The sequence below is a fragment of the Pieris napi genome, chromosome 19, assembly GCF_905475465.1.
Source record: "Pieris napi chromosome 19, ilPieNapi1.2, whole genome shotgun sequence".
NCBI lineage: Eukaryota > Metazoa > Arthropoda > Insecta > Lepidoptera > Pieridae > Pieris > Pieris napi.
In genome coordinates this window covers 1542724-1560543 of record NC_062252.1, presented here as the reverse complement: position 1 = coordinate 1560543, position 17820 = coordinate 1542724, and the positions used below count along the sequence as shown (strand labels likewise).

The 17820-nt window shown below is 34.9% G+C and overlaps 2 protein-coding genes across 2 annotated transcripts; both read left to right on the top strand.

Moving 5' to 3' along the window:
• Positions 1 to 1711: 1711 nt before the first annotated feature.
• LOC125059443 (zinc finger protein GLI1-like) lies at positions 1712 to 6075 on the top strand. The gene is made up of 6 exons (XM_047663871.1): positions 1712 to 1841; positions 2243 to 3241; positions 3474 to 3572; positions 3718 to 3836; positions 4539 to 4700; positions 5539 to 6075. The coding sequence occupies exons 2-6, from the start codon at positions 2374 to 2376 to the stop codon at positions 5767 to 5769; spliced, it is 1479 nt and encodes a 492-aa protein (XP_047519827.1). The 5' UTR covers positions 1712 to 1841; positions 2243 to 2373; the 3' UTR covers positions 5770 to 6075.
• Positions 6076 to 10012: 3937 nt separating this feature from the next.
• On the top strand, positions 10013 to 17608 carry LOC125059363 (vitellogenin-like). The gene is made up of 4 exons (XM_047663759.1): positions 10013 to 10142; positions 11731 to 13933; positions 14017 to 14256; positions 16795 to 17608. The coding sequence occupies exons 1-4, from the start codon at positions 10112 to 10114 to the stop codon at positions 17606 to 17608; spliced, it is 3288 nt and encodes a 1095-aa protein (XP_047519715.1). The 5' UTR covers positions 10013 to 10111.
• The last annotated feature ends 212 nt before the right edge of the window (positions 17609 to 17820 follow it).

The following is a 17820-nucleotide window of genomic DNA, read 5'->3' as shown; positions in this document are numbered from 1 at the left end:
GAGATAATTTAATGACTCTGAGTAGGAACTCAATATACATTTCATATGAAAAAAACAAACAATTTGGCGAAATAATCGTAAATTCTCATTCAAAACTTTAAAGCTCGCCTAATATCTTGATGGAATAATTTCTATGATGTTTATTTATTTATTAAAGTTGACCACACCATATATAATGCACATCTACAGTATATGTTACAAACTATCTTTTCTTAAATATATGACAATTATGGTAAACATAAATTTTATAAAAAAATATAGATTTCACTAGTAATTTCTTGCTGCGGATTAAGTGCATAAGCATTTAACAATGTTTTTTTTAACTTTCACTACGATACGACGTTAGAAGAATACAAAAGTAAATTAGTGTAAATCGTTACAAATTCCGTTTATTATTATCATAATTAGCCAATTAGAATAAATAAAACTTAAAGCGACGAATACACAAAAACAAACTTTGACAGTAAGGACGTAAACGTGTAAAAAAACGCAAAAAATTAAAGACATTGATGACACGTGTATTTCATATTTATGTGAGAATTTTAGTGTCTCCTGATTTTGTCGCAAAAAACTTGGGATCCTTTGGATTTGTTATAATTCAATTTATTACTATCGTAAAGTATGAGGACTTTACATGGATAATGTTTTGTTAAATGTTAGTTTTTTGTTTTTTATGTAATACGGCATACGGGCTGGAGGTTGAAGCTGATGTTAAGTGATACCGCCGCCCATGGACACTCACTTTGACAGAAGGCTCGCAAGTGCGTTGCCGGCCTTTAGTTTGATTACCTACCGAAATCTTACTGATCTTTCAAGCTTTTTGAGGATGCACATACTACGTCGCCTTGTCTCCAAGAGTACACAACCAGTGGTACAATCGTGTACCCCTGGAAATAACTGTTTAGTGATCATTTATTGTTCTGAATTGACAAGTAAATGCTTCACACCTGTCGAATATCAAATTTAGGTTTCCTCACAATGTTTTCCTTCATGATCGAAGTGAAGTTAAAATGAAAATTATTATTATATATTATTATTATTATTATCAGTATAACGCTTCCTTAACTTAATATCATACATTCGATTCTTAGTGAAATAATAATTACATATTACAGGTTGGTAAGAAGTGATATCGTTTAAGGGTCACCAATTAATAAGAAAAGTGTAAAATATTAAAAATGCACGTAATAAATTATAATTGTAGTTGCATCTAAAATTTCCTATAAACTTGTTTTTATTTTTTTTTATAAATACAAAAAAAAAAATTACTGAAAAACTTTTTAGGTGACATTCAGAGTAAAAAACCTCACTGGCTTCGCTACTCCACGCGCCACGAACGTACCACAATCTCTTGATACAGCTAAGAAGCCAATAAAAAACATTTTAATGCGTCACGCAATTGATCTTAAAGAAGAAGAACAATAAATAAGTGTCGGATGTGTCTGCCATTGAGTATTATGATCTCTGCGTGTTACAATTCACATCTTTTAATTTAACTGTATTTCCTAATTCAATTTGCTAAGATGCATCAATCAACAGCTTTTCATGACGTTTCAAATGAATGAACATGTAAATGGCGCCAAAAGGCGACAAATTTATATCACAAAACGGAATTTACAAATAAGTTCTTATGGGGTTATAATAAGAGTTATTCATGTGAAGATAATTACCAACTTAAGAGCACATGTGTGTAGTTTTTTCGCTATCCTGAAAGCTCCTGTTATTCCCGGTCGAAGTCTTAATCAGTGCGGACGTTTTACCCCTTCGCGGCACTCGAAGTGTCAATTTGACAGCGCGCCTTTTTAGTTTTTTTTACGATACGTTATCAGCAAGAAGTTTTGGTATGTTTTACCTTTTTGTTATAATTATATGTAGATTCTTAATTTAAACATTGCATAAATATATTTTTAGTTTTTGATAACTATTAGGAAGGAATAAATTTATTTTGAAATAAAGTACCAAATTGATGAAAACTTTACTTTACTTTACTTTTTAACTTTACCAATTTAAAATGTGGTTCAATTGGGATTATTAATATCGTTGTTAATTTATTTAACTATTTTGTCAGTGCTTTATATTTAGTAACATAAATAAGAAAAATTAAAAGCTATACTCAGTTTGTAAGTTCCTATTGTAATAATAACTCAGGAAAGTATATTCGCTAAGTACTTAACATAGGTATCGTTATTGAACACGTGTTACCAAATGCTATAACTCTAGTAATTAATTTTATAATTCGCAGATGCGCGAGCCACGCGAAATGAGACTCGGAGAAAGTTTATTTTTATAATAATAGCAAAACCATATGCGCAAAACCGACTTAAACATATGCCTATAATACCTCTAGTAAAGATTACTGAACTCTGTAGGTAAATGAACTTAACTATGGCCGACTATGATATCATACCTTACGATGACGAACAATTGTTCCAAGAAAAAAACGAAGTCACTGATCTACACGCGTATTATATGTCACAATTTAATTTAGAATTAGAAAACGGAAAAACAAAAAAGAACGACAATTTCAAATATGGAACAGAAGAGAGCTTCGACTTTGAAGTCTTAGACAATTGGACTGCGCCAGAAAAGACTGATTTTGAAATAATAGATGAAGTTATCGAGAGTAACATTAATGACCAAAATATTAAAGAAGTTCTATTAGATTTAGATAGTATAGAATTCGATGATAGTTTTAATTCTAACACAGATAAACAGAAAACGTTTGAAGCTAATAACGAATATATAGACGACGAATCGCTGATAGATGAACTATGTCGTGAAGAAAACGAACAAACACCAGATGCTTATGAAGACATCAATATGGTTATAAACGAAACCCAGTTACCTTCTATGGAGACAGCTTTTTCGAAGCGATATTGTAATTTTGATGAATTAAATGTACCAGGAAATGCTTATAACGCGCCAATGCAGAGTACAGAAGTTAGCAGTATTGAACATTTTAGCTATCCGAATAACATACTGCACAATCTTGAAACAGAAGGCCGTTACATACTTCCCGATACACCAACAAGTTGCACAGAATTTAATTTCGATAGGAATGAACGAAAAATATCTGTGTCCGAGTCGGTTGAGGGAAGTTACTACGATGGAAATTCTGAGAATTTTGATGAAGATGAGCTGTTTATTAATTTAGATGATTTTGGATTGAATTTTGAGAAAGATGACGAGTGCGCTGAATCAGTTACTAATGACAGAAGGATTGACCAAGAAGAAATTCAAGGTGAGGCACAAACTTAGATAAACATCCTAGATATTAACAATTATTATTGCGAAAGCTGTTTAAAACCATCCCTTACATTTCTAGCTTTTTAATTTATAATATCTGAATTCATCTCGTACGTAACGTACGTTCAAGAAGCCACAGAAAAAGTTAACATTCAACATAAATATTTACATTTGTCGGTATACTTATCAAAGACAAGAGATTAATAAATCATTTTTGTTTATTTTAGGTGAAAGGATATGTTTGTGGCAGGACTGCTTTGAGAGGTATCCAAACCAGAATATGTTAGTCGAACACATTGAGCGGGTGCACGTGAACACTTATAAAGGTAATTAGTTATTCAGAAACATATATTTTACATATATACATACACTTGAATTTGATTAACGTTTCGGTTTTTCAATATTTTATATTTTTTTTATATATGATTAATAAATTGAACGTTAAACATTAATAATTTGTATGTTTATTAGGAGACGAATTCAGCTGCCTCTGGAAGGACTGCGCGCGCGCGCGTCGGCCATTCAATGCGAGATACAAACTTCTAATACATATGAGAGTACATTCTGGACATAAACCTAATAGATGTCATGTATGTATAGTTTTTTAGTATTTATATGTATGTTTCTATGTGTTTATAAACGTAATTTAACCAAAGTAAAATAACGAAGTTATTTACTTCAAATACACAATATACAGTATTTACAATATTCTTAACCTACATAGTAATAAAAATTGATAAATTGAAACAAATTTAAAAAGGTTTGGTCCCTGTGGCAGTGTACCTTTAATGCTAGCTTTTCCTCGCTGTATTGCGATACTGCACCTGCTTTGGAGTCACCGGTACTATCTACCCTCTATCAGGCGCCAACTTATAATCTTTAATTAGCGCCTGTACAATTGAACCCCATTGCCCAAGAGTCTCTCTTAAGAGTTCTCCAAAGGGAACAAAATCATAGTTATTTACTTATTTATTAAAGATTGGAAAAGCAATAAAGAGTCCTTGATCCTTGAAGAAGAACCTTGTGCAGGTTTAACATACAAAATACATATCAGAAAGTAAACTATAATTAATATCAGGTGCATTCCTACAGTTTTGGAACTTCACAGGACACAAATCTCGAAATTGATTTCAAATTACTTTATACTGAAACCTTTCATATAGTTTCCAGGGTAATAAGAATAACGAACGAATCTTCTTAAACTAAAAAAGTCTTGAATTATGACATTTAGGTGTTTCTGGGTCCAAGGTACAATTACTTCAACAGAGATTTAATCATAAATTGAATTACAGCATCCCGGCTGCGGCAAAGCTTTTTCCCGGCTGGAAAACCTCAAGATACACGTAAGATCGCACACTGGTGAAAGGCCGTATGCCTGTCCAGCACCTCACTGCATTAAAGCTTTCTCCAACTCTTCAGATCGGGCTAAGCACCAGAGAACCCATTTCAATGCAGTAAGTTTTATACATTGATTTTCGAATATTGACTTTTCATACAAATTTTATTGAACAGCAATTTACATTTTTACAATTTTATTTCTTTGATTTTAGCAATATTGACTTTTCATACAATTTTGATTGAACACCAATTTAGTAGTTTTACTCCTTATTTTACAATTTTATTTCTTTGAAATTCGCAATATTGACTTTTCATACAATTTTTATTGAACAGCAATTTACATTTTTATAATTTTATTTCTTTGAAATTCGCAATGTTGACATTTCATACAATTTTTATTGAACACCAATTTAGTAGTTTAACTCCTTATTACACAATTAAATTTTTTAGATTTTTGCAATATTGACTTTTCATACAAAAATTATTGAACACCAATTTACATTTTACAATTTTATTCCTTTGATTTTCGCAATATTGACTTTTCATACAATTTTAATTGAACACCAATTTAGTAGTTTAACTCCATGTACTCCATGTACATGCTTTGACCATTCACATTTTAACCATAAAATTGACGGACAAAAGCACATTTTTAGTATTTTTAATAACATTCCATACATACTGTTCGGTTTAAAGATCTTTTATTGCCCAAAGAATTAACGAATAATCACTTAGTGAGAAAATATTAATGAAAGGTAGGTTAGTCGTGTAGGTACATTGTGTTATCAAATTATTGGAAAATATGAAAAATGATGCTAAAGTAAATAATTAAAAATTATATATACAATATTTTTTACACTTTACTACTGTTCAATTTTAATATCTTTTCATTGATTGCGTATAGTAAAAAATGCGTAATTAAATCAAAAATTATATGTTACACAATTGTTACAGCGCCCCTATGCCTGTGGTGCAGTTGGCTGTGGTAAACGGTACACGGATCCTTCCTCTCTAAGGAAACACGTGAAAACTCACCCTCATATCCCGGCTCCGAGGACTTGCATCCCAGCCTCAAAGCCCGTTAGGCGAACTGAGGAACAGTTGGTGCCTAGCTCTCCTGCTAAGCTGACAACTCTGCGATGTATCAGGGATAAGCTGACAGTACCAAGGTTGCAGAAAATGTAGTGATTATAAATTTAGCTTGTTTTTAAGTGGTATAGCAGACATTTCTGCAAGGTTTCAATCTGTGCGATTATCCGAAACATGGTAGCCATGCATCGTTGTTTAGTTGGTCAAGACCAAACTATGATGATTTTGATTATATATAAACAGTTACATATATAGAACATTATATCGTTCAATCATTTAATATGTAAGTTTACTATTAAATAGCGTTCGGTTCCTTGAGATCGTAGGTTCGATCCCCGGCTGTGCACCAATGGAGTTTCTTTCTGTGTGCGCATTTAACATTCGAATGGTGAAGGAAATATTGTGAGGGAACCTGCTTGCCTTAGACCCAAAAAGTCGACGGCGTGTGTCAGGCACAGGAGGCTGATCACCTACTTGTCTATTAGATTGACCAATGATCATGAAACTGATTCAGAAATGTGAGGCCCAGACCTAAAAAGGTTGCACCACTGATTTTTTTAACTATAAACGTCTTGCTCAATTAAAGACTGTAGATACTAAACGCTCAATTAGAATTTAGGAATCATCTAAAAGATTAGGTATTTGTCACAATTAGTGTTATAAACACAGGTTTATATATAGTAAATTCTTTTAAGAAGTCTTTTTAATTGTAAAATAATAGCGAGCTATGGTCCGATTTAATTGGTAACAGCGCTTGGCTTGATGTAAACACAAAGATTTTGTGTATAAGAAGAAATCGAGTCCTGCGCTATATGCGCATGCGCAGACTATATATCGGGTACGTTTTGTGAAGTTCATTGCGGAATTTTCCATACATTAAGTAGAGTAAACAAGACCTAGTTTAAGATCCAAATATTTATTAGATACAATTATTTTTAATTTTACGTATAAATAGGATTTTTAGGATTATTCCATAATTGTATAGATTTATAGAAACGCGATCTCGCTTTAGTTTAATATAACTTTCCATTTGCACCTTCGTTTGCTCAATTAGTAAATATTATAAAAATACTTAAGAAAATTATATTTTATTTTGAATATTTTTAACAGTAAAATTTTGTATTTTTTTAAATTGTAATTAAACCTATGTTAATTTACTTCAATGAGTTAATGGTGACTAATTAAGCAAAACTGATGTGCTGACTGTTGAGAGCCACGAAATATTTTAATGTATATAACATATATATTATATATAGTACCTAAAACTAATTATAATAGAAAACTACTCATTTTCCGCTATATGGAAATAATCATTATCCTTTGTTTACATAAAATACACCTGTCAAAACTTCACTTGCTTGCGTTAATTAAGTCTCATATAATTTACCAAAATATTAGTATATAATAAATACAATGTATAATGTATATTATAGTATATTTAAGGTTAGATGTATGGAAGGCTATGGTAAACCAGGGAGTGGATTAATTGTAGGACGATAAATAATGCTTTCCAAAGAATCTCGTTTATATAAGAAATCTTCCATTAAGATCTCTAAACTGCTCACCGTTTAGTTTTAAGAGGCAGAAACTGTCATTGTAAATAAATTATTTTTATTTTATGTTGTTTTTTTTGTAATAGATGAGATTAAGTTAGAGGCTAGACGGGTTAGCACTGGACTTTGGCGTTAATTTTAGGAATTTGGGAAGTTCAGTGGGAAGTTAAAAGTCCTTGGTTATTTCCAAACACATTTATTTATTTATTCACACTTAGTTACCTTATACAAAAACATACATAGGAAAAAGCAGGGTACATAAGTTAGGCAACGGGCGGCCTTATCGCTAACAAGCGATTTCTTCCAGGAAACCCTAATATGGAACAATAAAAAAAAACACCTACAGAGGATAAAGTACAAGAAGTGCATAAATAATTAACAACACAAAATAACATGTAACATTACCTATAAGTAAAATAAAGTAAAATCTAAAGGAAATAATAATATGTATAAACACAAATGTATTTACAGTCAAAACCGTTTACGACGACATCGTTTAGAATAACATACCGGTTCTATTGACCAATATCAAAGGTCCCGGCTGAATTCTATTGTATTAGGTTCATAACAACAACGCCATCGGCTGTTATGTCTATCGGTTTTTACGACCAAATATGACAACATATTTATATATATCTGAGGGATCCAGCTAGAAGGTAATTAAACACAGCTTTGTTGGCCTAGTGGCTTCAGCGTGCGAGTCTCATCCCTAATGTCGTAGGTTCAACCCCGGCTGTGCAACGATGGACTTTTGGTCTATATTCGCAATAAACATTCACTCATATTGTAAAGAAAAAGTGAGGACATCGGCATGCCTTAGATCTAAAAAGTCGACAGCGTATGTCAGGCACAGAAGGCTGATACTTGCCTATTAACGCTCGCACAGAACTTTTAACCTTCCGACTCCCAGAACCAACATTGTTCCGCGAGCCTCTTCACAGGATGTTCTGCTTTGGATTCTGCCACTAACATCGACCCTTATTCGCAGTTCTCTACTGCTTCATTTAATAATAATTTAAAACAACTATTAATGTCCTAATCCTTGATTCTTTCTTCTTTATTATAGCTACCAGTATGTCAGTATGTTTGTCGTTCTCCGGATTTATATTTTGTGCTGTCATGTTTTGTTGTGCTTTGTTCTGTATCATATCAGTGAAACTTTTTGTGGATACATCCAATGTGTTTATTTTTAATTTTTTTTATTGTATAGTGATGTATATTTTTGTTTCCCAAATAAATATTAGAAAAAACAAATGATCAAGAATCAGATACACTAATATAAGGCCTAGAACTAAGGTTGTAGCGCTGGTTATATTTGGCTACATAAAATTTTAAATTAATAATGATAGAAATAAACCGATGAATACATTTTCCCAGCTTTTAAATAAAGTATAGAGAATTGCATGGACAGCATGAAGTCCTTCTAAGTTTGGTTGAAAAGAGTTGGCCGAGTATGAAGAAAGTTACATCTCGAACCAAATTGTGGCTATTATTATTGCAATTTGGTGGCCATTTTGACGAGAATAAATCTGGCTGCAATTATTGTCACTCAAAGTTATGTTTTTAATTTTTATCTTACTCGAATAGGCTAGGCATTTTCAAAATTGCAGCAGAAGACAGCGGAATTAGAGAAGGAGGGCTCTATAGGATGAATTTTAGGGTTAGAAGACGCGGAGTAAATAAGAGAAGATATGCCCATCTCCTACATCCTATTTAGTGTACTGCATTGGAGGTTTTTGAGCGTAAAGTGCCTTTGAGGTCCTGGTAGAATGCGAGAGCGACTCCTGAGCCTCTATCACGGGGCTTTGTAGGAATTACTCGAGGTGCTATTAGTGGGAATTGACCCAGTCTCTAAATAGCAAAAATTCTGGTGTGGATCAAGTCCCATATACCCCTGCCCTAACTTTCCGGGGTAGGGAATGCACAAATGCATTTCCACCTCGGAAAAAAAATTAAGGGTTAAGCATTATTGCAATTTGGTTGCCATTTTGGCCAGGATAAATTTGGTTGGAATTAATGTTTTTTTTTCATCTAACACCATTAGGCTAAGCGGGCTTTGTCAATTGCCACACAATCAACTGATCGTCTTTTTGCCTGAAGTATAACACACTTAAACACACGCATAATTAAATTATGCGATTTTATGTTTTGATATGAACATAGGCATTTTTTGGTGTCAGAGAAAAGCTATGTTTTTGTTAACACTTAAAACTAAAACGTAATTATGCGATGATATGAAGTTTTAGGCAATTTTTGATGTCAGAGAAAAGCTATTTTTTATGTTAACACTTTAAACTAAAACGATACAAGTCTTTTTATTAACAATCCCTTTCACTTTTTACATATGTTTTGATTGCTTTGCTTTGTTCCATTCATAAGATTTGTGTAAGTAATTTGATGTCTTACACTTCTTGCACTCACCTTTTCTAATTTTTTTTCTCACAGTGGTTGCATGGAATAGATCGCTGGAAAGCTGGCCGCCAGTTGTCCTCTTTTTTATTTAAATATTTAAATTGTTCTGTATTTCTATATTACTGCAGCCAAAAAGTCAGGCTGATCACCTACTTGCCTAGTAGAAAACTGTCACGAGGGATACAGAAATCTGGGGACAATACCAGGTGTTGTAGCGCCATGGTTTTATACTAAGCCGTATATTAGCACACGAATCATTTATTTTGACCACGGTTAAAACTTTTTGCTAAGCAATTACATTTGCATTGCATTGAAATCGTTTTTCTCCTTACAAAGTTGTTATCATATGGACCTAATCTAGGGGTCAAAATTACACGTGTGCAACTGTATATATAAACCGAGGGCTAGTTGGAGATAGGCACTTCCTAGCATCAACTCATCAGTCTGAACAGCTAAGACTAGGACTAAGCATCATGAAGCTTCTGGTCCTCGCGGCCTTTGTTGGTAAGTTTTTTTTTATATCCAGCAGAAAAGTTTGCGCTAATCTCAGGAATTTTGGATTGAATTATTGTATTTTAATAAATGGGATTAACTTTTAAACTGCTTACATAATGAAGGAGGGTAAAATCGCGGGCCACGGCTAGTTTAAAATAACAAAAAATAATATTTTCGCCAGTATCATAAATTTAAAATATATTTTTAAATAGTTGGTATCCGGTTATAATACATTTACCTATTAAATAATCATATTGAGAATACAATAGCTCAACTTTGTTCTCCCAGTAAGCTTTGGGCATATTGCTATAATTTTTTTATCAGGCGAATATAAAGATGAAGTATTTTTTGATTTGTATGTATATGTTAACGTAAAATTGTAAACACCGTTAGATTGTAATCTATCTCGCGAGATTATAAACTGTCGAAAGATTGTGAACCTCAGCGTACTGCTTACAATTTAACGTATTATTATTCGGTAGATTGTACTACACTAACTTAGTTATCATTCAAACTTCTTTGGTCAATTACAGATTAATTTTACTTCCCAACAATTTCATATAACTACCGAATAATAATACGTTAATTTGTAAGCAGTTCGTTGAGGTTCACAATCTTTCGACAGTTTACAATCTCGCGAGATAGATTACAATCAAACGGTTTTTACAATTTTACGGTGACATATATAAGGTATACACATTTTACTGTTACAATTGGCTTTTTCATCGCCTATACCTGAAGAATTTCTATGTTATGTAATAGGAACTGTATTATTATTATTTTTGAATTTAACTGTACCGATTCGCGAGCTATCCCGTGACCAAATCAATGCGTTTAATTCAATAAACGTGTATTACTTGAACCTGATATATTTTAAGGTTGTTTTAATAACATTCCGATGTATATACTTGACATTTGGTTAAACGGGTTTTGGCTTAAAGGTGAGCTGGATAGAAGTTTTATTCAGAAGTATTTAGGAAATATTATAATTGTAAAAGCGCTTACTACGTTTAATATTATTCTTATTATTATTTATATAGAGTACGGCGAAAGTCTTTTCTTAAGTATTGTAATCTCATGCATCCTTTGCACGGACCATGCGCTTCTTGTCGACTCCTGTAAGAAAGAAACTGTTGGTATCTGAGACAAGAATAATATAATTAGAAACATATTTTATTTACTGCACGCTTCAGAAGAAGAAAATATTCGTGCAATAATAATTTTTGTATATTATATCAAAGAAATCGTCGTAAATTAATATAATATTTAAACATTTGGCAGTTTTTAATACGTAATCGGGATATTAATAATTTTACAAATATTTATTATAGCGGATTAAAAATATTAAATTAACATTAAAAATATATAATATATTATAAGATAAAATCTTTTTAAATTCACGCAAATGTATAAATTCGTTTGATTAAAATACGTTAATTTATGATTCCATTGGTTACAAAATCCGCAAGACGTCAGGACAGATTTTAAATGTTGCATTTTAATAATTTTAAAAGTATCAAAACCCCTTTTAGGCCGTGATAGAGAGTATTTTTTAAGTTTATGATTCCGCAAGTAATATAGCATGTTATCATTCCAGTGGCCGTGTCATCGGGCCGTCTAGGGAGTGAATCCAACTCTGCAGATCAGCAGTGGCCATGGCAGAGTGGTAAAGTGTATAAGTATGATGTGGAATCTCATACTCTGGCTTCTCTTCCCGATAGTGCTAGCACTGGAAGCTCTTACCGAGCGAGATTCGTTATACGTGCAAGAGAATCTGGAAAGCTTGATGCAAGACTGGAAAACGCAGTTCATGCTTTAGTGCACAAAAAACTACGACAACAGAACCAAATATCTGATGAAGAAGAAAACGACTACCAGCCGTTATCGAATCTGGAGAAACCTTTTGAAATCAACGTCAACGGTGGACGGATTGTCTCCCTCAATTTGCCACTAGGGTTACCCCTCGCTTACGAAAATCTGCTGAAAGGTCTCATTGGATCCCTTCAAATCGATTTGTCCACATACCGTAACATCAACTCACCTGGTGACAATTACGACAATGACGCTAAACAGGGCCTGTTCCGTAAAATGGAAACTGATGTCACTGGTGACTGCGAAACATTATATTCAGTATCACCATCAGCATCGGAATGGCGACGTGAACTTCCCAAGTTTGCCAACGCTGAAGATCCTATTGCAGTTACAAAGAGCAAAAGCTATGACAATTGCCATCACAGAGTTGACTACCATTTCGGAGTTCCCGAGGGTGTTGAATGGACTGGTACTACACACTCCACCAAAAAAGAACAACTAATAAAGAGATCAACGGTTTCTCGCTATCTCGTGGGTAAGAATGGGCCAATTTACAAAGCAGAAACAACGAGTATTGTTCATGTTAGCCCACTTATGTTCAGCAAGCAAAAAGCCGAAGTACACAGCAAGATCACTATTCAGTTAGCTAATTTCGAAGACGACAATGAACCAGAATGGGAAAAACCTGAAGGCGGACGTGGAATCGAAAACCTGTTATACTCATTAACCCCCAAACAAGTATCAATTGATGGTTCGTCTACATCATCCGAATCACCCGATAATGAGCAACTAGAATCGCGTGTACGACGGTCAGCTAAATCCAAATCAATATCTATAAACAAAGTTATAATTCAAAAGCACAGTGGGGAAAGCTCAGATTCTAAAAGTTCATCCAGTTCAGACGACTCACGTTCCACGTTTGTTAATGATGACGTTCCCAAATTCAATGAGCCTGCTTATGCTGCTCTGTATATGAACTCTCAACCCCGTGGTGATAAGAAACAGAATCCGTCAAACGCACAGAAACTTGTTCAAGAAATGGCACAACAATTACAAAATGCTAATAATATGCCTAGGGCTGACTTCTTGTCTAAATTCAATATACTGGTCCGAGTTATTGCTTCCATGAGCTATGGTCAACTAGCGCAGGTGAGTCGCAACATTGAAGCTGCGAAAGACCACGAAGATGAAATGAAAGCAGATATGTGGAGGATATACCGCGATGCAGTGACACAAGCTGGTACACTGCCAGCCTTCCAACTCATCAGATCTTGGATACAAGAAAAAAAAATTCGAGGAGAGGAGGCTGCAGAAGTTGTTGCAGTTTTACCTAGATCACTCCGTTACCCCACAAAAGAAGCTATGATCCAATTCTTTGAGTTAGCTATGAGCCCCGAAGTTAGAGAAGAAAAGAACCTTAATACTTCCGCTTTAATAGCTGCAACTAAATTTATTCATATGGGCCAAGTTGATAACAGAACTGTGCACCGTTACTACCCAACACATATGTATGGACGTCTTTCAAATCAACATGATCGCTTTGTCTTAGACGACATTCTTCCCCGACTTGAAGCACAACTACAGTTGGCAATTGAGCAAAATGATAGTCACAAAGCTCAAGTCTATATAAAGGCCATTGGAACTTTAGGACACCGAGAAATATTAAGAGTATTTTCACCATATTTGGAGGGCAAGGTACCAGTTTCCACTTACCTTCGAACTCAAGTGATTGACGCTTTAAAAACTTTAGCAAGACAAAAGGATCGGTATGTCAGATCCGCTTTATACAGTATTCTCCGGAATACAGCTGAACCGTACGAAGTCAGAGTAGCCGCTATTATGAACATATTTATGACACTCCCAACTGAAGCAATGTGGCAAGAAATGGCTGAAATGACAAAGAGAGATCCTAGTCAGGAAGTACGTGCTGCTATTAAGTCTGGAATTCTATCTGCAGCAAACCTAGAACACCCTCGCTACTTTGAGCTGTAAGTGCCTATTTAATCATATGATCTAATTCATAAGTCTATTTATAATTCTGTAATATTATAAAATATATTATGCATTTTAGAGCAAGGTCAGCACAAGGTGTGCGCGATATGCTAACTGAAGAGAATTTCGGTAATCAACACTCATTAAAAGCGATAAGATCCTACGGAAGAGATGATGATGATGTCGGCATATTCGGTGTATGGTCAGCAATCGGTGCAGAAGACAGTTTAATTCCTAAATCAATAAGATACTATCTGCAAAACACAGTATCAGGATGGAAAGAAGAAACAGCAGTAAGTATTAAAAATCATGGGTTACGGTATTTTAGCGCTAACTGAGAAATTCAATTTTGAACTAATAATTTTCAGGCATCCATAGCAGTTTCCAACTGGCAGGATTTAATTAACTTCTTCAATGAATTTAACCAAAAAGATTCCCAACAATCAAAATCGAAAACCGAACATAAATACTCGGCTGATAAAATCTATGATAAGTTTAATGCTAAAAAGGAAAGACAAGCTGCAGCATTTTCAATGTTTGTTGACCTCATGAATCAACAGAGATTCTTTGCACTCGGTGAAGAGGATTTGAAGCAACTCCCACAACAATTGGCCGATGTCCTAAACGGAGAAAGCAAAAAACATTATACTAAAGTAGTAAACAAAAATAAGTTATCAATTATGTTCCCTGTTGCGTCTGGTATGCCTTTTGTTTACAAATACAAAGAACCTACTGTAATTCATACAAGAACAGAAAGAAGAGGACAGGTAAATTTGGCAGGAAATGAAAACTCTAACACAAACCTGAATATGGAATATGTTATAACTTATGCAGAAAATCATGATGGAAGCGTAGGTTTCTTGGACACTATTTCAAACCAATATGCTAGCGTTGGTGTGGTTGGAAAAATGCAGTTACATGCACCTATAAGAATACAAGCTGAAAAGAAATCAGGAGAAGTAAAAATTACATTTGCACCCATTCAACCAGAGCAAGACATTAACATATTCCATTACAGCGTCTGGCCGTACAGTGCGAACCAGAAGAAGGATACTCTTGTAACAATCTCCCAAGACCCCACTACTAAACTAACTAACCGCAACACTAAAACTATTGCAGTAGATTACAAGTTTGGGCAAATGTTTGGTACCCAATACCAATTTAACGGATACTCATACTCGAACGACTACAACAACGTGATTAACATGCTCTTGTCTCGCAGTCCTCTATCTCACATGGTTGCACCATTCAACCAGAAGGATATTGGACAGACCCACTTTAACCTGAAGTATCTTGGAAAGCAGTCTAAATCTAAAGGCATGACTATTACAGCGAAATATGGTAAGTTATCTACCAGTTACCTAACGTTTCATAGATGCGACATGCTGGAGTTTCATAGCTGCAATTCACTGTATTATTATATTTTCAGATACACTGTATAATCAAAAGCATCAAGGACAAATGTCAGTTGAGGCAGCGGAAACTACTGATACTTCACCGAACAGCGCCCAGAGACGTGAGGCTCTCGTAAAAAAAGTAGTCTCGGGAGTAAACACAGCTCGCGCTCACGTTCTAGACTTAAGTGCTAGCTTTGAATCGCCTCAAAAATTAGAATACGTTTTTACCTCTGCTATTGGTAGTAGTGACATAGACCCAAAGATACAAGTTGCAGTTTTCGGAGCCCGAAATTCTGAACAAAATGGCAACTCTCAAGTAAATGCTGTTGCAAGACTGACGAAACCAAACTCGGCCTCCACTCTTAACTACGTCAAAGCATTAAAAGACGAATTGAAAATGCCCTTCGAAGCTGATATTCGCTATGGCCAAAAAGAAAGAATTTCTATTCAAGGATCGGGTCAACGTTCATCAAAATATGTCGAAGACTTACAAAATCACCCTCTTTCTCGGCAATGTCTTGAAGAAATGGCTAGTAACAACAACTACCAGCATGCCTGCCACAAAATGCTTAATTTGGCTCACGCACCTGATTCATACAAATTCTCAGTGACTTACAACGTCAATTCTGGAATCAGGAATGCTGCTTACCAAGCATACAGAATCGCTAAGAGCTTAGCACTTACCCAAGTTGAAGATAATCCACAAAAGGTTACACCTGATGGCCAGCTGGAATTAGCGTTTGATTTAGCCTATTTGACGCAGACAATGAATATGAGCTCGAACTCCCGCTATGGTGAACTACGAATTAAAAATATACCTATGCCTGCTGTGACTCCCGGGGTTTTATCAGCATACCGACCCATGTCACCAACAGAACGAGTTCTTAACTATTACACAAAACATCAATACCAACGTAAGTTTTCCATCTTTTCATTTAAAGTAATTTTTCCATTTAAAAATAAGATTGGGTATGAAATTTGCTGTTATACCAACATTGTTGATTGGATGGTGAGAAAGAAATACTTAATACTACATAAATAAATGGTAGATACAAATAATAAAATGCTATTTCTGCAATTATATGTAGACGAGACCAAAATAACTATTCCTTAAATCTTTTTCAGCATATTGTTCCGTTGAAAGCACACGAGTGAGAACATTCAGCGACCGCAGATACAATTACACCCTCTCTCGGAACTGGCATGTTGTTATGGTGAACAAGGTACCACACAACGATGACTACACAGTTCTTGCAAGGAGACCCAGTGAAGATACCCAAGAAGTTTACATTTCGTACAGGTATGTACGAAAACTTGGCAGCATAATGTAGATTCATAACAGTCAATCTATCTACTACCAACAATAAATCTATCGTCGATTTCATTCGACCCAAAATCGATTCTAAAAAACAGTTTATATGCTCGCGAAGGCTAATCTAAAATCTTATTACCCATTTCAGATCTCAGAACGGTAAACATCTAGAAATCGAGGTCGGCCCAGGAGCAGACAGCTCCAACTATAATGTCAAGGTCTTCACCAACACCAAAAAGATATCTGAGGGAGAGCTTACCACCTATTTCGACGAAAGTGAGGAATCTCCCATCCTCGAATACTACGTGCAGCCTGATAATGTTCTAGTTCTGAAGATAAAGGATAACCGTCTTAGGATCATGTATGATGGCCAGAGACTCGTGGTACTATCAGCGCAAGGTCGGGGACAGAACAGAGGAATCTGTGGACAGATGAGTGGTAAAAGGCGAGACGATTACATGACTCCTTACGGCCTTGTAGACAACCCTGACCACTACGCGGCATCCTTCGCCTTGAACGATGAAAATCCTGAACCAAGGACCCGGCAACTACAAGCGGAGGCAAAACAAATGGCCTACCAACGCCAGAACAAGTATACAGCAATACTCCGCTCAGATGAGAACTGGCAGAACTCGCAGTCAGAAAACATGAAGTGGGATGATAGCGGTGTGTACAACGCCAGGAGCTATTCTAAGAAGAAGGTACCATGTAAAATGCAGAAGCAGGTGCAATACTACGAAAACTACGGAGAGATTTGCATAACGACCAAGCCTTTACCAGTTTGCCAGCCCTACTGCAATGTTGAAGATTACAAGGTTCAGGCGGCTCAGGTAGTCTGTCATCCCAAAATGGACCCACAGTTCATTACTTACAGGAACCAAATACGACAGGGTCTTAATCCTAAAGTGTCTGGTGCACCTGAGTCTAGGCAATACCGAGTTCCCGCTTCCTGCAAAGCATAATTCTCCCCTGGATGATATTTGGATTAAAATGGCACGCAATGGACTATGATACATTACAAATGTAGATATTTTTATATAGTATGTTTATAATCTTTGAAAATATTTTATGTATGTATAAATTTCTTATATAGAATGTAAAAATATGTATGTATTTATCTATTTTTTTATATCACTATAGTATTATTATATATTAGCGTATGTTATATATGAAG